The sequence below is a fragment of the Diaphorina citri genome, unplaced genomic scaffold, assembly GCF_000475195.1.
Source record: "Diaphorina citri unplaced genomic scaffold, Diaci psyllid genome assembly version 1.1 scaffold1058, whole genome shotgun sequence".
NCBI classification, from domain to species: Eukaryota; Metazoa; Arthropoda; class Insecta; order Hemiptera; family Psyllidae; genus Diaphorina; species Diaphorina citri.
Genome location: NW_007378487.1, coordinates 117,835 through 140,470, shown reverse-complemented (window position 1 = coordinate 140,470; position 22,636 = coordinate 117,835). Strand labels below are relative to the sequence as shown.

At 39.8% G+C, this 22,636-nt stretch overlaps 1 protein-coding gene across 1 annotated transcript in view; it reads right to left on the bottom strand.

The window, feature by feature from the left end:
• Positions 1–10,319: 10,319 nt before the first annotated feature.
• Positions 10,320–22,636, bottom strand: part of LOC103513983 — a 34,519-nt gene continuing 22,202 nt past the window's right edge. The window contains exons 2-6 of the mRNA XM_026827060.1: positions 16,359–17,665; positions 13,736–14,403; positions 11,467–11,554; positions 11,268–11,385; positions 10,320–10,739 (exon numbers count right to left, since the gene is read on the bottom strand). Coding sequence (XP_026682861.1) covers positions 10,320–10,739; positions 11,268–11,385; positions 11,467–11,554; positions 13,736–14,403; positions 16,359–17,665 — 2,601 coding nt within the window. The remainder of the gene's footprint in view (positions 10,740–11,267; positions 11,386–11,466; positions 11,555–13,735; positions 14,404–16,358; positions 17,666–22,636) is intronic.

Genomic DNA, 22,636 nt, shown 5'->3' with positions numbered 1-22,636 from the left:
AACTGGATGCGTGTTTTTCACTTCAGGCGTAACTCTTCGAGTACAAGTCTGCTACATAAAGGGTCGGTTGTACATTGACCTATGACATTGCTGAATGCTGGATTACTAATTGAAACTGAAAATGAGATGCTACTGGAGAGAACTACAAGAACTGGGCGCATTCCCGCTCCCCGGGTCCATTCCTGGAAAAGATGTTGATTGCATACTGCAAATGAATTCAAAGTGATCTTGACGAAATCCTCAAAAATTGACTCGTTTGCTTGTATAAAGTATTTACAAAATCTTACCACTCAATGATGAGCTCTTTAGAGGAAAAATTTCGCCGGTCTTCTCAAAGGACTCAACAATAGGGTTCCCAATGAGATAGATCAAATGAAGTCATCTCTTCCTAGGAGTAATGCACGCAGGGACTCGAAAGCTGTGTCCACACATAATCAACGCCGGGCCGTCAATCGACATAATCGACAGCTTTTTTCTTTTCATATTTAATTCGCATTTCTAATAGCCTCATTAAATCATGTTAAGCAAACATTACATAGTTAGAAGCATTCATAATAACCGAGTATGTACAAGTACATACTATGCATCTATTATGTTCTATTTACAATTGTACATATTATGGAATCTATGTTTCAGTACATAATACATATGGAATCTATGTTAGAGTCTGCTACATAAAGGGTCGGTTGTACATTGACCTATGACATTGCTGAATGCTGGATTATTAATTGAAACTGAAAATGAGATGCTACTGGAGAGAACTACAAGAACTGGTCGCATTCCCGCTCCTCGGGTTCATTCCTGCAAAGGATGTTGATTGCATACTGCAAATGAATTCAAAGTGATCTTGACGAAATCCTCAAAAAGTGACTCGTTTGCTTGTATAAAGTATTTACAACATCATACCACTCAATGATGAGCTCTTTAGAGGAAAAATTTCGTCGGTTTTCTCAAAGGACTCAACGATAGGGTTCCCAATGAGATAGATCAAATGAAGTCATCTCTTCCTAGGAGGAATGCACGCAGGGACTCGAAAGCTGTGTCCACACATAATCAACGCCGGGCCGTCAATCGACATAATCGACAGCTTTTTTCTTTTCATACTTGAAAGTGGAGGTAGACTATTGTAAAATTTAAAAGAATAACTGACGGATCTTTCAAAATTTCAGTTTCACTTGGGCTCCTCCCGGATTACCTACCTTATCTACCGCTCACCTAGGTACATTGAATGGTGATGTACTTACACTCGTACCTAGGTAATTATGTGATGGGCATACTGGCATAGCCTTATTCAAAGAATAAATAACATTATTTGAAGTACCCATAGAGTATAGAATAACATTATTTGTAGAAACATAAGCATGAAATGAGATATGTGCGTTTGTTTCCTACATCAGTCTGTAGCACGGGTAACATCAGTGTTATCCCTTTGCACTCTAGGTTCATCAGTGAGATAAGGTGTGGCATATGCCATATTATGTTCTCTGAATAGATCCCAATGTATTCTCTCTGAAGTCCGTGTAGTGAGATTAACCTTCCACTTCAAGTAGTTATACTAGTGAAGTAATTATTGAATTTTCTACGAAAATTAGTCAGTAAAAGGGCCGTTACAGCCGTATGGGGGCCACCATAGACCCATTTGGGCAAAGTTTAAGTAAATTTTAACCCTACGAGAATTAAAAGAAAAATTAATTATAAAAATTCTATAAATTACAATAAAAATCACAAAGGTTTTTCAATGAACTAATGGCAAATTATCTATCAAATTATGTTGCAAAACTAAATTAGATACTGAACACAACATCACTGAAAAACTTCTAGGTAAGGTAAAAAGTCAGTAGTTAAAAGAGCTGGAGTTACAAAGCTATAATGGCATGTTACTATGACAAGATCTGATTTGGTTTTGACTAATTTCCCATTGGCATCAGTTCTTTATGTGAAAATGATGAGTAATTCAGTCTCATTACTTTCCCCGAGCTCATCTTTCTGAAACAAAGAATAAAATTCATAATATTAGACAAAGAATCAAATCAATAAACTACAATTAAAGAATAAAATTAATTAAAATAGAGAAAGAATCAATAACTAATGCAATAAAGAAATTCAGTTGAGATAAGTATATAGATTTGTATGGTAGAGAGTATGTGCTTTCAGCTTTCAGGGACATACAACATACAAGTAGTAAAAAAGAATAACAAAAGACGCACGGCAATCTCGTAATCAACAGCCAATTGCAAATGCAAAACTATATCAGCTATTAAGTAAAGAGAAGAAGAAGACGTAGCAGAAAAAGAAAAAGAAGAAGAAGAAGAAGAAGCTAAAGAAGAATTTGAAATAGCAGTACCAAGTGGAGAAGAGGAAGCAAGACATAAAACAATTAATCACTAAACTATGATTAAAGAATAAAATTCATTAAAATAGAGAAAGAATCAATAACTAATGCAATAAAGAAATTCAGTTGAGATAAGTAAGTTTTGTATGGTAGAGAGTTATGTGCTTTCAGCTTTCAGGGACATACAAGTAGTAAAAAAGAATAACAAAAGATGCACGGCAATCTCGTAATCAACAGCCAATTGCAAATGCAAAACTATATCAGCTATTAAGTAAATAGAAGAAGACGACGTAGCAGAAAAAGAAGAAGAAGAAGAAGAAGAAGCTAAAGAAGAATTTGAAATAGCAGTACCAAGTGGAGAAGAGGAAGCAAGACATAAAACAATTAATCAAAGAAAGAAAAGAAAGAACAATAAATAATTTTTAATAATAACATTAGAGAAAGAAATAGAGGTAGAAGAAGAAGAAGAAGAAGAAGACGTAGCAGAAAAAAAAGAAGAAGAAGAAGAAGAAGAAGAAGAAGAAGAAGAAGAAGAAGAAGCTAAAGAAGAATTTGAAATAGCAGTACCAAGTGGAGAAGACGAAGCAAGACATAAAACAATTAATCAAAGAAAGAAAAGAAAGAACAATAAATAATTTTTAATAATAACATTAGAGAAAGAAATAGAGGAGAGGAAGACAGCTGCATCTAAACTTTACGGTGTTACCGGAGTGACATGTAACATGCCTGAATTGAAGTATGCTTCAAAAGTATTCACAACCATTTCAACCGATGTGACGCGCGACGGTCAACATGAAAAATGTTTTGCATTTGATTGATTTGGTACATGTTGCTTTCAAGCATGGTTTACTGTAACATATTGTATTATTGTCTCATGGTGGGTTTCACCAACCTTCTTTCCAGCCTCAAACAGTCCGTTAGCTTAACAGCCCTGTTAAGCCAATACAAATTCGTGATGCGCGACGGTCAACATGAAAAATGTTTTGCATTTGATTGATTTGGTGCATGTTGCTTTCAAGCATGGTTTACTGTAACATATTGCATTATTGTCTCATGGTGGGTTTCACCAACCTTCTTTCCAGCCTCAAACAGTCCGTTAGCTTAACAGCCCTGTTAAGCCAATACAAATTTGCTCATATTTTAATTGCAGCTCCCTCCGTATACAATGTGTACACATCTGTGTGCAGTTCTGTTTAGTTGTGTTTTCCTAATTGGCACTGGTCCAACGTTCTAATCAGGATATTACCTTATCCTGTTCACATTAACATATCCTAGACCATTAGTCCTGTCTTCTTAAACATCCATATAAGGAGAATATCAACAACATCAGAAAGAATTTGTCACCTAATTAAATCATAATCACAAACAAAGATTAGCAAGATTTATTTCATAATACAACTAGGTAGATATATGTAGATAGCTACAACAAATTACAAACATACATAGAAAGATAATGATTGTGTTTATTATTAATCTGGATAATGATGATGATGTGTTAATTATAAAGTGAACAGCTGTCCTGGCCTGTCCCTGAAGTAAATCTTGTACCTAATTGAGTCTTAGACAACACAATACATATAGGTACCAGGTACCTAGTTACCTACATAACTCAATTATTTCATCTTAGATAAGAAGACATAGTTCCAAGCTTCCAAATTTTCTTCGCACAGAAATCTACAACATGACCATTATTGGTTCATTGTTCTATCAGCTATTTCTATTGCATTGTTCTTCGTAGATTATGCATTGCATTGTAGAGGAATGGGAATCGAGCCCGCGGCCTAGCGCTTACAAGGCAGACGCGCTACCAACTAAGCTAAGTAGGCTGGCATTGTTTAGAATGAGTCCCCTTGACTTTTATTCTTTTATTTTTGGCTATTTTCTTTGAATTGGCAGGCTTTTTCCAGGAGGAGCTCTTCCACCTAACCACTGAACTTTTCTTTCACTGTGAGCCTTCAAGATAGCTATTTTATTCTAGATAGCTATTTTAGCAGAAAGCTCTAAGCTCTTGAATGTTCTCAGATACTTTGCGATTTGTTTACTCCCTTCGATCAAGAAAAGTGAGTTTCAAGTTTCATTTCGAAGATTTTGTAATGATTTTAGTTTAAAAGTAAAATAAAATTCAACAATAGGAAAAAAATCTTACCTTTCCGAGCAAAACCTCTTACGACTCCTATTAGAAAGCGCACAAAAAACACCTAATGACACAGCACAGGACCAAATATACCTAACCACCAAAAAATACAAAAACTGTCTAAACAGTTTCAAAGAAAAGGAAACAGGCAATGTATGTATAGGTAAACTAGTTACCTAATTAATTAAAAAATATCCAATAGGTATCCAGAAAAAACAGGACAAAGTATTATCTTAGATATACCTCCTAGGTAATTAATTAAATATCTAGGTAATATCTAATAGGTATCCACTAAAAACCAACAGAGAATATCTACTCAAAGTAGCAGCTAACCAGGATGGCCTGCAGGGTACTAACTAACTTCGTTAAGAGTACAATACAAAAGACTTCTCATTTTTCCACATGTTAAACAGAAGAAAGCTTTGAAAGTTGAAAATTGGGTAAGTAGGTACTGTAGTCAAAACGTATTCCTAATCTAACAATCTCGTGACCTGACTACCTTGACCTCGATACAACCTGTATATTCACGCCACCTTCACCCCGATAGACAACCTGTATACACGCCACTGAACTAGATTCTATTTATTGAAAGAGAGAGAGAGAGAGAGAAAGAGAGAGAGAGAGAGAGAGTAAGAAAACTAGAGAGAAAAAGAAAGGGAGGGACGAAGAAAGGAATAAACAGAGAGAGAGAGAGAGGGAGAGGGAGAGAGAAAGAGATTTTCTTTAAACATAACTTTATTGACATCAAGATATCAAGAGAAAAGAAACAAGAGAGAGAGAGAGAGTCAAATAATACTAACTTGTCTAACTACATAATTATTATTATACCTATTAGTAGAATCGCCCCTCATGATTGGGTTGGGTTGAAACAAAGAATGTAAAATAAATTCAATTTTGTTAGTGGATGTGTCAAAAGCACCATTCTACTAAAGCAGCCATGGTCAAGAAAGTCAACATTACTAAAGTTACGATATACCTACCTATGCTGAATAAGCTTATTGACCATTGCTTATTTAAGCTCATTTTACCATTGCTTATTTATTTACCTATCCATAACGGTTATAAGTTTTAACTACCTTAATATTGCTGGTGGATGTGTCAAAAGCACCTTTCTACTAAAGCAGCCATGGTCAAGAAAGTCAACATTACTAAAGTTACGATACACCTATGCTTAATAAGCTTATTGACCATTGCTTATTTAAGATTATTTTACCATTGCTTATTTATTTACCTATGCATAACGGTTATAAGTTTTAACTACCTTGTTACCCCTAACATACAGACGGGTAACAAATGACTGAAAATGCTGAAAGTAGATTAATGAAAAGAATGTAAAATAAATTTCATATTGTTAGTGGATGTGTCAAAAGCACTACTTTACTGAAGCAGCCATGGTCAACAAAGTCAACGTTATTTAAGTTACCGAATACCTATGCTTAGTAAGCTTATTGACCATTGCTTATTTAAGCTCATTTTACCATTGCTTATTTATTTACCTATCCATAACGGTTATAAGTTTTAACTACCTTATTACCCCTAACATACAGACGGGTAACAAATGACTGAAAATGCTGAAAGTAGATTAATGATGTAACAACACGACAAATATTGAGGTCATCCCATTGTGTTGGTGAGAAGAAAATTAAGGTGGGAATATCACACGACTTTCTATTACCTATGTACAGAGCTACCTACCTATTCTATTGTAGAGAGTGGGTAAAAAAAAAAGAAAGATTCTAGGTAAATAGATCAGTTGCGCTTACTTGGGTGATGCTACTGATGCTTCAAAGTCATAGAGCAGGAAAATCCCATTGTGTTAGTGAGAAGAAAATAAAGGTGGGAATATCACACGACTTTCTATTACCTATGTACAGAGCTACCTATTCTATTGTAGAGAGTGGGGGAAAAAAAGATTGTAAATTGGTGGATGTGCTATCGCAGCGCTAACGTTAGTTTGTCTTAGTTTCGAGAAATAGCTTCGATTGTGTGAACCCCGTATTATTGGTTGTATCGCAGCGCTAGCGTTAGTTTGTCTTTGTTTCGAGAAATAGCTTCGATTGTGTGAACTCCGCATTATTGGTTGTTTATGCAATGTGCTGTGATCAATATACGAGTTAAATGAGCGAAGTGAATTCCAAATTTTACCTAACTTAACTGTTTGTAGGATTCGACCTTTTATTAATAATATTTTCCCAATTGCAACTGCTCCATTGGTGGATGTGCTATCGCAGCGCTAGCGTTAGTTTGTCTTAGTTTCGAGAAATAGCTTCGATTGTGTGAACCCCGCATTATTGGTTGTTTATGCAATGTGCTGTGATCAATAAACGAGTTGTTAAATGAACGAAGTGAATTCCAAATTTTACCTAACTTAACTGTTTGTTCAACACAGAAAATGTCTTATTTTCTCACGAGATTTTTGAACCCTTTCGAACCTTGTATAAGACAACAGATAACGTTCGTTCTCGGAACGGCTGGCTTTCTCCTATCCTGTCTTTCTTCTCTCTTCGCTTTCGAGACGATAAGACCTTAGCAGTTACAGTTCCCTCTATCAAAACTCTTGGAGAAAAAATCAAGCTGAGAAATTGATCAAAAATGTTAGGGAATAATAAAAGAAAATGGTAGAATAAATACAAGAAATTTTACATTTATGACTTTTTATAGTTTTTCATTATTATTCTCATATAGAATTTACAATACATAACTATTCATGTACCTATTTAGGTATATTACAAACAATAATAATAGTGCTTATTTATACTGCTCGCATAGGACTGTAAAGTCCCTTTACTCCAGCAGTAGGCTACTTCTATTACTGTGGTCAAATTCTCAAATTATATTGAGGATAAAATAATAAAATTCCATACCTCGGCTGGGATTGAACCCACGCCCTCCTGTTTACCAGGCGAGCGCCTTGACCACTACACCACTAAAATTCCATACCTCGGCTGGGATTGAACCCACGCCCTCCTGTTTACCAGGCGAGCGCCTTGACCACTACACCACCAGGTTAAACAATATACAACTTTACATATAGGTATATAAATGCACAGTGTACATACAAAAAATGTGTAGGTGATTAGTACTCAGGTAAACAATACATTAGGTAATACCTAGGTAATCTGTGTGCCTGTTTAATCTGAACAATCTTTGGTAAAATGTCTGAATCTTTGTCAATGTATAAGACAAAAAAAGTCTCAGCATAAACAAGATTAGCTTTCTTCAATCCTAGTGATTTTGACATAGTTGGCTGGGGCGGGCTTACTAGGAACTTTGTGAAGCGTTAAGCTTAAGGGAATTAAAAACGGTCCAAATTTTTTGCACTCAAGTGTACAAATCTACCTGCGTCATATTAGCATGATTAAGTGAATAGGTAAGATAAAATTACAAGGTGATATTTGCATTGAATTGATTAATTCGATGGATTAACACCCGTGTCTCTAGTAAACTGGGGATTTACCCAATCGATCTTCTCTGTACGTCCGAAAATCGGTGACTTATAAATTGGAGATTTAGAGATTAATCAGAAGAAGAAGAAGAAGAAGAAGAAGAAGAAGAAGAAGAAGAAGAAAAAAAAAAACTTACAGGTACCTAGCGGAGGCTTTTTTTTTTTTTTTTGGAAAAAGGATCCGGGAAAATCCCCATTATTCTTTCATTTTTTTTTTTTTTGGTGAAAAGGATGCTGGAAAATCCCCATTCATCATTTCCGGTGGAAAATTGGACATGAGGGAACTTTATAACAACTGAGGTCATAACCTCATAACGTCCCGAAATGGGAGACAAAAGGAAGAAAGGATAGGCGAAAGAACGAACCTGGGCGGGAATCGAAGCCTTGACCCAGCTCTTACCGTCTTACAAGGCAGACGCACTTCCTTCCAAGCTAACTAGGACGGTCTACAGGTACTAACTAACAGTATAGGATAACGTTCACCCTGGGCAGGAATCGAACCTTTCACCTAGCGCTTACAAGGTAGCCAGAGCTTCTAAGCTAACCAGGATGGCCTGCAGGGTACTAACTAACTTCGTTAACAGTACAATACAAAAGACTTCTCATTTTTACACAAAAATTAACCACATCAGAAGAAAGCTTTGAAAGTTGAAAAGTAGGTAGGAGGTACTGTAGTCAAAACGTATTCCTAATCTAACAATCTCGTGACTACCTTGACCTCGATACACCCTATATATATATGCCACCTTCACCCCGATAGACAACCTGTATACACGCCACTGAACTAGATTCTATTTATTGAGAGAGAGAAAGAAAGAGAGAGAGAGAAAGAAAGAAAGAAAGAAAGAAAGAGAGAGAAAGAAAGAAAGAAAGAGAGAGAGAGAGAGAGAGAGAGAGAGAGAGAGAGAGAGAGAGAGAGAGAGAGAGTCTCTTCGATTTGGGGCAAGACCTTAGCAGTTACAGTTCCCTCTATCAAACCTTAAAAAAAAGTTTTTCTTTTTTTGTTCAGTGACCATATACCTACTTAGATAGTTTCACTTTTGTTCAATTAGGTTAAAAAAAATTCATATGAATAAAAAAATAAGTCATATTTATTTTCATTATTTTTTCCCTTTAAAAATTTTCGCCCTTTTCTCTTAGGCACGAGTACTTACAAGGGTTTTCATTTTGATGGGTAAATCCACAGAGGGGGGCACTTCACTAAACAAAACTGAACTGAACGAAATTTCGCACTTTCTACCGAATATTGTTAGAACTATATTTGCATTACTTTTAGAGGACAACCTATTAAGGTAGGCAACACTGAAAAGTCCAAAAACACTTATAGCACACTTTGTCACTTCCTATTTCTTTCTAATATTGTCAGAACCAGAAGAACTATTTATCTAGCACAGGCCGATCTAACTATTTATTGGAAGGTAACAATGTAATAAAACGAAACTACTAATAAATTTTGAATTATAAATTTCCAATTTAATATTGGTAGGTAACACTGAAAACACTTAATATTATAACAAAAGTTCGCGATCCTAAAATCTAAATTCGATCGGAAACGCGTTAGGTACAATGTCCCCCGGAAGAATAATCGGAAGTAAATCAGTTACTTTTGTCTTTATACTTCCCCAAATCAGGTGTCTAAGTCCTCCAGCTAGATCCACAAAAAAGAAAGACATCCACAAAAAAATAAAGACTTAGGTCCACACAAAAAAATGTAAAAATGTAACAAAAAAGAAAAGACATAATTAAGAGCATATAAAAGTATTATCAAAACATAATACGCGGACTTAGGGGTTAGATAGATGTAGTCGTTCTCAACTCAAATTTGCCTGCGGACCACTTTTTAATTTAAAATCACTTCACGAATCACTAAATTATAAGCATGCATGCTTGTCAACACGTTTGTCTGATATTAAAGGTATAAGTCACTGTGTAAACTGCTATTTTCACGCTTCGGATTATATTTGCTTATGCTTACATCAATTCCTCGAGAATTCTAGGCTGTAATTCAGAACATTTGGATATTTTTTTCTTCGCCTCCTCCTCATCCTCCTTCTTTTTCTCCTCATCCTACACCTCCTCCTTCTTTTTCTTCTTCTCCTCTTTATCCTCCACCTCCTTGCTTTTTTCGTGGACCATTGGCGAACCACATGAAGCTCTGGACGAACGGCTGGTTGGGAACCACTGCAGACTTGTATTTAGGTATATTACAAACAATATACAACTTTACATATAGGTATATAAATGTACAGTGTACATACAAAAAATGTGTAGGTGATTAGTACTCAGGTAAACAATACATAGGTAATACCTAGGTAATCTGTGTGCCTACTTAATCTGAACAATCTTTGGTAAAATGTCTGAATCTTTGTCAATGTATAAGACAAAAAAAATTCTCAGCATAAACAAGATTAGCTTTCTTCAATCCTAGTGATTTTGACATAGTTGGCTGGGGCGGGCTTACTAGGAACTTTGTAAAGCGGCACATTTCTGCCATAGCCAAACCGTCCTCCGTACGAAGGATACTGGGGCGGGCCGTAGGCCGGCGGACCGTAAGCTGGTGGGCCGTAAGTCCGGCCATAAGACGCTTCGCCGGCATGGCCTAAATATTTGCCGTACTTCTGTTGGAATTCCGCCTCCAATGAGGGATCAAAGACGATGACCGTCTTATGTACGTGAATATCCGAATGTTTCTTGGGCTTCTCGATGAAAACCGGGACCTTCTTCTCCACTGGGACCGGGACGTGTTTCTCCACCTCCACAGGGTACGGGACGAACTTCTCCACGGGGTACGGGACGGGACGGTCCACGAACTTGGTCACGGGACGATGCTGAGAAGAGACGAAACGGGTGGGATTAGAATTTCTCCTATCCTATCTTCCTTCTCTCTTCGCTTTAGGGATGGTAAGACATAAGACGTTAGCAGTTACAGTTCCCTTTATCTTCTTCTTCTTCTTCTTCGCCTTTTCCCTTCCTAGTTCCCTTTATCAGTTCCTTTTATCAAACCTCTTAAAAAACCCTCAGAACCCACATCGTTTGTTAAAAAATTATAGATCTATGTCCCTTATAGCTCTTGGGGGATTCCTAAGACGTTAGCAGTTACAGTTCCCTTTATCTTCTTCTTCTTCTTCGCCTTTTCCCTTCCTAGTTCCCTTTATCAGTTCCCTTTATCAAACCTCTTAAAAAACCCTCAGAACCCACATCGTTTGTTAAAAAATTATAGATCTATGTCCCTTATAGCTCTTGGGGGATTCAGGCGAAAGCCGGCAGGTGCCCCCTTTCAATCGCCCACCAGGGGTTGATGGAGGGACTACTTTAAAAAAGCTCTAGGTATGTCCCTAGCTAAGTTTGATAGTTACCTCAGGTTCATAGCTGACTGACTCCTTACTGAATTCCGTGTCAATCGTGTCATGACCAGATTCATCGAAATAGCTGCTTGAGTAGGAGCTTGGCAGCGATAGTGAATCAGTGGAGAAGCTGTGTTTACCAGGGGTTGATGGAGGGACTACTTTAAAAAAGCTCTAGGTAGGTATGTCCCTAGCTAAGTTTGATAGTTACCTCAGGTTCATAGCTGACTGACTCCTTACTGAATTCTGTGTCAATCGTGTCATGACCAGATTCATCGAAATAGCTGCTTGAGTAGGAGCTTGGCAGCGATAGTGAATCAGTAGAGAAGCTGTGTTCTCCGAGAACGAACATTATCCCATCAGGATAAAATCCACCCCGGGCGGGAATCGAACCCGCGGCCTAGCGCTGTAGGTTAAACAATATACAACTTTACATATAGGTACCTATATAAATGTACAGTGTACATACAAAAAATGTGTAGGTGATTAGTACTCAGGTAAACAATACATAGGTAATCTGTGTGCCTACTTAATCTGAACAATCTTTGGTAAAATGTCTCAATCTTTGTCTATGTTTAAGACAAAAAAGCCTCAGCATAAACAAGATTAGCTTTCTTCAATCCTAGTGATCTTGACATAGTTGGCTGGGGCGGGCTTACTAGGAACTTTGTAAAGCGGCACATTTCTGCCATAGCCAAACCGTCCTCCGTACGAAGGATTGCGGGACGAAGTTGAAGACCGATTGCTGAAATATTGATTTCAATTTTCTGGTGGAAAAAGTTACTTTTACGTCTCGCCGCATGCCGCGCCGGCATTTTAAATAGATAAAAACGAGGTACGAGTTTGTAATTTGTAAAATGCTGTTTGCAATAGGTATGTACATATGATGTAGATTCGAAAAGGGTACAAAGAATCTTGGTCTGTCTACCTCAGCATAACTCATAATACCTACTAGATTTGATCAATAGTTCTACTCATAATACCTACTAGATTTGATCACTAGTTCTACTCATAATACCTACTAGATTTGATCACTAGTTCTACTCATAATACACGAGGTACGAGTTTGTAATTTGTAAAATGCTGTTTGCAATAGGCAGGTACATAATATGTAGATTCGAAAAAGGTACAAAAAATCTTGGTCTGTCTCCCTCAGCATAACTCATAATACTAATACCTACTAGATTTGATCACTAGTTCTACTTTTAACCATGCCTATAACCTGATTAACATCAGAACGGGTGATGTTTTTACCTTTATTTAGGTATGTAGATATTATATTTTGTGCTATGCCAAAGGCGAGATACGTACAACTTGGATGAGTATCAGAGCATTACAAATAAGCAACTTATTATTTTAAACCGACTCCTAATCTGTACCGAACTAACCCGAACCCTCGATAAGTCGCCGCGCCGGCATTCTAAATAGGTAAAAACGAGGTACGAGTTTGTAATTTGTAAAATGCTGTTTGCAATAGGTATGTACATAATATGTAGATTCGAAAAAGGTACAAAGAATCTTGGTCTGTCTCCCTCAGCATAACTCATAATACCTACTAGATTTGATCACTAGTACTACTTTTAACCATGCCTATAACCTGAATAACATCAGAACGGGTGATGTTTTTACCTTTATTTAGGTATGTAGATATTATTTGTGCTATGCCAAAGGCGAGGCACAACTCAGATGAGTATCAGAGCATTACAAATAAGCAACTTATTATTTTAAACCGACTCCTAATCTGTACCGAACTAACCCGAACCCTCGATAAGTATCTAATACGAAGTACGTCTGTAATAGAAAAAGAAAAAAAAAACGAGATATAGTAGATTATAAAGGACCTTAAGATGTTAATTCTTTTAATAAACAAGGTAGTATAAAAAAGATTAAATAACTCAGAAGTAGAACAAACGAGTAGTGATCCGGGGGATCGGGGTTTGATCCCCAGAAGAGGCATAAAAAATTAGGAGTGTCTTTTAAGAGTTTTGATAGAGGAAACTGTGACAACGAAGGAGATGCGTCAGCAGAACTGTATTTGCTTGGGGCATATTCCATAGAACTGTACTTGCTTGGGGCATATTCCACAGTTCTGTATTTTCTTGGAGCATGTTCTGCACTACTGTATTCGCTTGGCAGTGCTTCAGCAGAATAACTGTACTTGCTTGGCAAAGAATCTTCAGAATGTCTGTATTTCCTTGGGACATGATCCTCGGTACTGTCTTGAAAGCCAGCCGTTCCGAGAACGAACCTTATCTGTTTAAAATAAACTTCGCTCCGTGCGGAAATCGAACCCACGACCAGTCCAAACTTCAAATTTCGCTAAACATGAGGCTGTGGACGACCAGAGGGCTACAGGAACGCGTCACTTGTTACAAGAACTGTTCACAATCTACAATAGGTATAGTTATTAAACCGTCATTCTTCCATACAGGGTCAGAATGTGAGCATGCCAAAAAATAATAATAATAATAGTACTGTACTGTCTTTGCTTGGGGTATATTCCACAGTACTGTACTTGCTTGGCAGTGCTTCAGCAGAAAAACTGTATTTGCTCGGGGAATATTGGAATACTCCCCGATCACTACTATATTTACTAGATGGATCAGCAGCGTAACTATATTTGCTAGGGGCATAATCTTCAGAGCTATATTTAGCAGGAGATGAGTCCGCAGAATAGCTATACCTAGGAGATTCATCAGCATAGCTGAGTCTTTCAGTGTAGCTGCGTAAAAGAGGCATTGCAGCATAGCTGTACGATGGATCAGCAGAGCTGTAATCGCTATAAGAAGAATAGCCTACAGTGTTATAGGAGTCACTTGGATCAGCATCCCCATACTCGTGTCTTTCAGTGTAGCTGCGTACAAGAGGCGATGCAGCATAGCTGTACGATGGATCAGCAGAGCTGTAATCGCTATAAGAAGAATAGCCTACAGTGTTATAAGAGTCACTTGGATCAGCATCTGAGTACTCGAAGCTACGACGGTTCGAGGAGGGGGTGGTTGGCTGACGGTTTGGGGTGGGGGTGGTATGCTGATTTGTGTTTGAGTCAGCACATGAGATGAGTGACACTGCTGTGGCTAGTATTGAGACGCGTATCTGTGAACAGTGAGTACTCGAAGCTACGACGGTTCGAGGAGGGGGTGGTTGGCTGACGGTTTGGGGTGGGGGTGGTATGCTGATTTGTGTTTGAGTCAGCACATGAGATGAGTGACACTGCTGTGGCTAGTATTGAGACGCGTATCTGTGAACAGAGAGAAAATTTCAAATTCTTCTTCTTCCTAGCCGTTTACCAGGCGAGCGCCTTGACCACTACACCACCGAGGCGGGTGATCAGGGGGCCATTGTACATACAAACCGATAAAGAAAAAACTTCACTACTATCTCACGTGATGTGAGGGCAGTGTGGCTATCATGAACTAAATTACCTACAATATTATGGGAAAACTTTGAAACTACATATGTCTGACCCCCATGAGTTCACGTGACGTGATAGTGGTGTGTTTCTACATTTAGGCCGGTCATTCACTATCAGATAGACTCTGGTAGACCATTTCTACAGTGACGTTAAAACGTTTGGGGGAACCTAAAACTTCCATTTGTTCAACAAAGTTAGATTTCTTCAAAGTGAAGTGTGAACCCAGTTTTTCAATTCAGGTCCCCGCGTACATCGTACCCTGTAATTTGAACTTTAAACTACTTAGGTAAAAATTTAATCACCTTTCACAATTAATATTCTCCATAGTTTTTTTCTTCTTCAACTTTTTGTTCGACATTTTCGTTTTTTGTTCGATTTTTTTTTCTTTCTTTGCTCTACTCCCGTTGTTTCACTCAAACTCCCATTTGCCCGAGTGATGTAATTCCGCTGTTATTTCACCTGTTACCTACAGATTCTGTGGCTGTCATCCAACTGAATTGAGTGTATTTTGCTTCCTAGTCTGCGCGGAAACCTCAAAGGATGCATGTTGTTTCACAGCCTGTTTTTTTCTAATTCTTCTTACAATTTCTCTTCTCTTTTTTTTACCGCTAAGATGGAGAAAACTGTATAACTGCTAAGGTCTATCGGTCCAAAAACCAAGAGAGAAGGAAGACCGGATAGGAAAAAGCCAGCTGCTCCGAGAACGAACATTCACCGTTCAGGATAAAATCCGCCCCGAGCGGGAATCGAACCCACGACCTAGCACTTACAAGGCAGACGCATCCGTAGATATTAGTTTGGATTTGAAACACTCTGTATCCTATACGAGAAGGTATTAACATACCAGTTCCGAGTCCAATTTCAGTCCAACTTCCATAATATCCGAATAGGTACTAATATGTATGTATAATACATACATAATTACATACCTATGTATTCTAACCAGATTAGTGCAAATCTTATGAGGACTACTCGACCACTTTCGATTGTCTGATGTCACGAGATCACCCTATTTCTTTTTTGTTGAAGTACCATAGTGGTTTGGTGGGGGAGAACAGAGTAATTTGCCGACAGAGGTGGTCGGAGGGAACTGCTCGATTTAAAGTGGTCTGGTGGGAGGGGTCGGTGGGGGTTCGAATCCCAAGTTCGGCAAAAGGATCGACACTTCTTCTGTATCCCTAAACTAAAATGTACGCGGCACATAAGGGATCAGGAAGAGACCGCCTTAACATAATAATAATAATAACCTTGTATCTAAAGCTGTGCCCACACTCACACATACCTAGATCTACACCGTCGGTCGATGGTCCATCGACGAGGTGTTGTCGTCGCGTCGATCGACGGCGTAGACTATGTATGGACACACCTTAATAGTAAACCAAGAAATCTAGGCCAGAAAATTCAATGGAATTGATTCACATCGAAGGAAAAGAAAATTGAAAACAGCCAAACTTTTTAAAAATATTTTAAAAAAATATTTCGTTTATTCTTCTATGTACAAAAAACATGACATGGGGGCACACAACAGTGCCGGAAAGATGATGAAGTAGGAACAAATGAAATGAACTGAGAGGGAATGATGAAAATGAAACGATATGGTAACTTAATTACACACACTGACTAGTGAGAAGTGGCAATCAGGACAACAACAACAAAACGTAGACTACCTGCGATGGAAGGCGATTTACCAGGGTTTTGGTGAGTAGCTGGAGTATCTATGACCGTGACCGGAAGAGTAACCGTGACCAGAAGAGTAACCAACTCCATAGCTGTGACCGTAACTACCACCGAAGCTAGCACCGGTGTACAGGGGGCCGGAAGATTTGTACACAGCTGGTCTGCTGATGGGGACGAAACCGCTTGAGTATCCACCGCTTGAGTATCCACCACTGGAGTATCCACCAGAGTAACCGGAGTATCCACTTCCGTAACCGCTGCCGTATCCGGAGTATCCGCTGCTTACGCTGATTGGTCCACTGGAGTATCCACCGGTGTAATGTTCAGCGCCAGAGCCAAGGTGAAGGGTATCATGATGGTGGATGTGGGCAGCAGGTCTCTCAATCACCAAACGTGGTCTCTCAATGTACACTGGCTGGGCGACTGGCACAGCTACTGTCTTCTCAACTGGCACTGGGTAGGGCTTCTCTACTGGAACTGGGTATGGCTTGGACACTGGCACACGGACAGGGACCTTGACTGGGTATGGCACTTCTCTTTCGACTGGGACTGGGACGGGTCTCTCAACTGGGTATGGGACGGGCTTCTCAACTGGGACTGGGACGGGTCTGTCGACTGGGACCTTGACTGGGACGTTGACGGGGTAGGGGACCTTCTTCTCGACTGGGATTGGTTGGGGAACGGATACTGGGACGGAGACGTCTCTGTGGTAGGTGACTTGTCTGAGGACACCTTCGTTTGGTCCGTAAGCTCTTCCGGAACCAACACCAGCTCCGAGACCGTAACCAGCACCAGCGGCATAACCAGCACCATAGCCAGCACCAGCAGCATAACCAGCACCAGCGGCGTAAGATCCAGCGTATTCACCTCCGTATCCAGCACCGGCAGCGTAGGCACCAGCATAGACTGGAGCTTCCTCAACGATAGCACCACCGTAAGCAGCACCGCTGGAGTAGCCAGCACCGTAAGCAGCACCGCTGGAGTACCCACCACCGATGGCGATTTCAGGTCCAGCAGCGATGACTGGGGCTTCGGCAGCATAGACTGGAGCAGAAGCTACATAGGGAGCGGGACTGGCGGACACATAAGCTGGGTAGGAAGCAGCACCAGAGGAGTAGCTTGAAGCACCCGAGTAGCTTGAACCGCCACCGTAGTAGCTTTCACCGTAACTTCCACCGTAACCTCCAGAGTAACCCTGAGCTTCACCAAAGATTCCGCGCTTTCCGTTTTTGTTTTCCTTGGTGTCTTTGGCCTCGTTGGCTTGCGAGGTTTTCTTGTCCTCAGCAAGAGCGACTGCAGCTAACAGAGCGATACACACCTGGAATGAGAAGATGGGGGAATGTGTTAGCCAGGAAAATCCATCATTCTGTTAAGCGAACTACACATTAGACGGACCAGACTGCACGGGAGCAAACTGGTTCTGTGTAGTCCCTTAAGACTGTGAGATCTTGTTTAACTCCGTCCACAAAACGCCTAGTCTGGCAAACAGCACTAACAGTTGATTATACGAGTCTACGAAAACTGTGAGGATATTGTTCAAAGAATAACTTCTGAAAAAGGACTACCTTCGAATTTCCTGACATGAAACTTTTGATAGATGTATCAAGCGTGCTGGAAGCCACGTGAACGTCAAGAGTTCGAAGCGCTGTCTGGCCTATATTAACACGAAATAGAGTTTCATGGGTAATCATAACTCACAACCAAGTTTGAGCTTTTAGAAGAGTATCCAACAGACTGTTTTGTTTAAAAAACGAGAGTAATCGGCATAATTCTTCTAAAATGTTGAGAATGAAATTCCTGTCCACATAATCTTGACTTATCGTTGTCCAACAGTAGAACGCATACTTCCAATGTAATCTTTCATGTAATACCTAAATTATGCAGAAATGGTTACCTAATTTAAAAGTGTCCAACTGTTTTAATTAAGAATTAAGATCCAGGGTGATGATATGGACTATCTATGGAGATAAGTGTGGGATTGTGGACAGCTTAAGAAATGACATAATGTGGGACACGAGTATTTCGTGATTCGTCAATTACCTAATTAATTCAAAGCTCAATAAAGGCTGTTGTTTCTAAAACCTCCATTTCTTTAGCCTTTTTACCAAAACGTTTCCAACAAGTATGTGTGGAATTGTGGACAGCTTAAGAAATGACATAATAATATGGGACACGAGTATTTCGTGATTCGTCAAATACCTAATTAATTCAAAGCTCAATAAAGGCTGTTGTTTCTAAAACCTCCATTTCTTTAGCCTTTTTACCAAAACGTTTGTGTCCAAAATACAAGTAACGTTGTCACGTAGGGAGTCTAACTAGTCTACTATAAAATTTGTTGCCATCTCCAATCGGCTAAACTAAAGCTGATGCTACAACAACAATATAAATTCATTTGATTCTGAGAGCTGAACTCTTATTTTGAATCATCAAATGTTGTTCAATAATGTTAACAAGACAAGACAAGAATATCAACTCATTCAAGATACATAAAGTATCTAAATAATGAATTATGTAAAATTAGAATAGGTAGATATCATTGACTACCTACTTTAAATAAAAAAATACGGAATGTCCAACCGAGCTTTTTTTGGCTAAAAACCAGAGTGAACCAGAACCCTATTGTGATGTTATCAGACCATGTTTGTAAATTTCTATATCCTGACGTAATGTTATCCAATAACATAATATACTTATGTTATGTACTTAGAATTTATTATGTTATGTAGACTATGACTATATGATTACGGTTGACACCAAACAGCTGTAAATGTCAGACAAACCAGTATCATCTTTGAGCCTACTTTTGGACCATCTTGTTCTGGGTTGACAGTCTAAAAAAACACTACTCATGCAGAGAACCGAATCGGTGACCCAAGACCAAAACTGACCAAAATACGGTGTTGGGGAGCTGGCGTAAATGTTGACACATGAGAATCCTCGTAAGTTCTGAAATTTATAGAAATGTCACCGGTTCTAAAACTTGCTGTACTTCTGTGAAAAAACTGGTTCTAAAATATGCCTATTATGACAAAACAGTCTCTATGGGAGATGGTGCTTTTTCTAGGTTAATGTCGAAGAAATTCCCGAAGATGGGTAGATAACTGCCAAAGATGGTCAAATGAATTCCGAAAATGGGTAAATAACTGCTGAAGATGGGTGTTTTGAAGGTGACTGAATTCGTAATCTGATAACGAGACAGATTTTGGTCTGCTGCCTAATGGGAATGGGAGAGCTTCTTCTTAAAATGATGGCATCAATTATTGGACCGGTATTTTTGCCTAGTGCATAAACTGGTTTGTTGATATTTGGGATCTGGGATCTTCATTCCTGTGATTCTAACACCTTCATGGATATTTTAGGAATAATGATGTAAAACGGAACATCTATGACAAGTAATCTCAAAAGTCTTCAAAAGGAAGGATTCCTCTTACTCAAAAAAGTAATCTATAGAGAATTTTGTTTGTACTACCGGCAGAGAACTGAAAAGTTCCTTACCAGCAGTTCTTAGTACTGAGGGTTGAAAAAGGAAGAACATCCAATGGTAAAAATGTTTGTTCCAGAACCAAATGCCTCAAAATAGATGAGCCTGGTCCTGACGCAATGAAGATGACGACAAACGCCGAAACCTTTGGAAAAAGGGAAGATATGAAAGGAAACCATGTCACGGTAAGGATTCGAAATATAGCCAGCTTAGTTAGCTTAGTTGGTAGTGCGTCTGCCTTGTAAGTGCTAGGCCGCGGGTACGATTCCCGCTCGGGGCGGATTTTATCCTGATGGGATAATGTTCGCTCTCGGAACGGCTGGCTTTCTCCTATCCTGTCTTCCTTCTCTTTTCAATTTCGAAAAATTCAATGGAATTGATTCACATCGAAGGAAAAGAAAATTGAAAACAGCCAAACTTTTTAAAAATATTTTTTAAAAAAATATTTCGTTTATTCTTCTATGTACAAAAAACATGACATTGGGGCACACAACAGTGCCGGAAAGATGATGAAGTAGGAACAAATGAAATGAACTGACAATATGGAACGATGAAAATGAACTGAGAGGGAATGATGAAAATGAAACGATATGGTAACTCAAATACACACACTGACTAGTGAGAAGTGGCAATCAGGATCACAACAGGTGGAGGTAGACTACCTGCGATGGAAGGCGATTTACCAGGGTTTTGGTGAGTAGCTGGAGTATCTATGACCGTGACCGGAAGAGTAACCGTGACCAGAAGAGTAACCAACTCCATAGCTGTGACCGTAACTACCACCGAAGCTGGCACCGGTGTACAGGGGGCCGGAAGATTTGTACACAGCTGGTCTGCTGATGGGGACGAAACCGCTTGAGTATCCACCGCTGGAGTATCTCAGGATCACAACAGGTAGAGGTAGACTACCTGCGATGGAAGGCGATTTACCAGGGTTTTGGTGAGTAGCTGGAGTATCTATGACCGTGACCGGAAGAGTAACCGTGACCAGAAGAGTAACCACCTCCATAGCTGTGACCGTAACTACCACCGAAGCTAGCACCGGTGTACAGGGGGCCGGAAGATTTGTACACAGCTGGTCTGCTGATGGGGACGAAACCGCTTGAGTATCCACCGCTTGAGTATCCACCACTGGAGTATCCACCAGAGTAACCGGAGTATCCACTTCCGTAACCGCTGCCGTATCCGGAGTATCCGCTGCTTACGCTGATTGGTCCACTGGAGTATCCACCGGTGTAATGTTCAGCGCCAGAGCCAAGGTGAAGGGTATCATGATGGTGGATGTGGGCAGCAGGTCTCTCAATCACCAAACGTGGTCTCTCAATGTACACTGGCTGGGCGACTGGCACAGCTACTGTCTTCTCAACTGGCACTGGGTAGGGCTTCTCTACTGGAACTGGGTATGGCTTGGACACTGGCACACGGACAGGGACCTTGACTGGGTATGGCACTTCTCTTTCGACTGGTACTGGGACGGGTCTCTCAACTGGGTATGGGACGGGCTTCTCAACTGGGACTGGGACGGGTCTGTCGACTGGGACCTTGACTGGGACGTTGACAGGGTAGGGGACCTTCTTCTCGACTGGGATTGGTTGGGGAACGGACACTGGGACGGAGACGTCTCTGTGGTAGGTGACTTGTCTGAGGACACCTTCGTTTGGTCCGTAAGCTCTTCCGGAACCAACACCAGCTCCGAGACCGTAACCAGCACCAGCGGCATAACCAGCACCATAGCCAGCACCAGCAGCATAACCAGCACCAGCGGCGTAAGATCCAGCGTATTCACCTCCGTATCCAGCACCGGCAGCGTAGGCACCAGCATGCCTCCTTTACTATAAAGGTGAGTCCACACATAGTCGATCGATCGACGGCCGGTCGACTATGTGTGGACACACCTTTAAATTCCCTTTCATCATCGATCTTTCTCCACAGGTAATGCCGCTATTGGCCGCTACTCGATTAAGGTAGCTACTCAGTTGTGCCCCTCACGAGGCTGAGTGCACCTCGAACTCCAAGCCGATGTGGGCCAGTGGGACCAATACCATTTGATTTAGAAATATGTATGTAGCGCTTGTTATTGTATCATATGTATATGTGTCATACTTCTTTTTGTGTTGAAACTTTGGTTAGTTGACAGGTGACACTAAGAACAAACTAGGTAGGTAGTAGGTAGCTATAAGCTGTATAAAATTACCTGATAGCCTTTCAGTATCTTTGACCGCGCAATAATGCAATGCCAATCACCGGGATCAAATAACAGAGGTAATATTCGTAATGTATAGTAATCAAGGTACGAGTATCAATCCTATATCTGATAGAACATGATACAAACATTATTAGTTTGTGCTGAACATTTGCAATCCGCAATCCGGTTTCAAACAATAGAAGTTGAACTGAATGTCCGAACTTCTAAGAACAAAGACTCGTCGAAAATTTTGCGAAATTGAGATTTAAGGCTCACCACATACCACAATTAGGGTCTAGTTAACCCTCCATTGTGGGGTCTGTCAGACTAAAATGAGCATAAAACATACGAATTAAAGTGATGCCTGCCAGCCTAGTTAGCTTAGTTGGTAGTGCGTCTGCCTTGTAAGCGCTAGGCCGCGGGTTCGATTCCCGCCCGGGGCGGATTTTATCCTGATGGGATAATGTTCGTTCTCGGAACGGCTGGCTTTCTCCTATCCTGTCTTCCTTCTCTCCTCGATTTCGGGACGATAAGACCATAGCAGTTAAAGTTCCCTCTGTCAAACCTCTTAAAAAAAAAAAAAAAAAAAAAAAAAAAAAAAAAAAAAAAAAAAAACAAAAAAA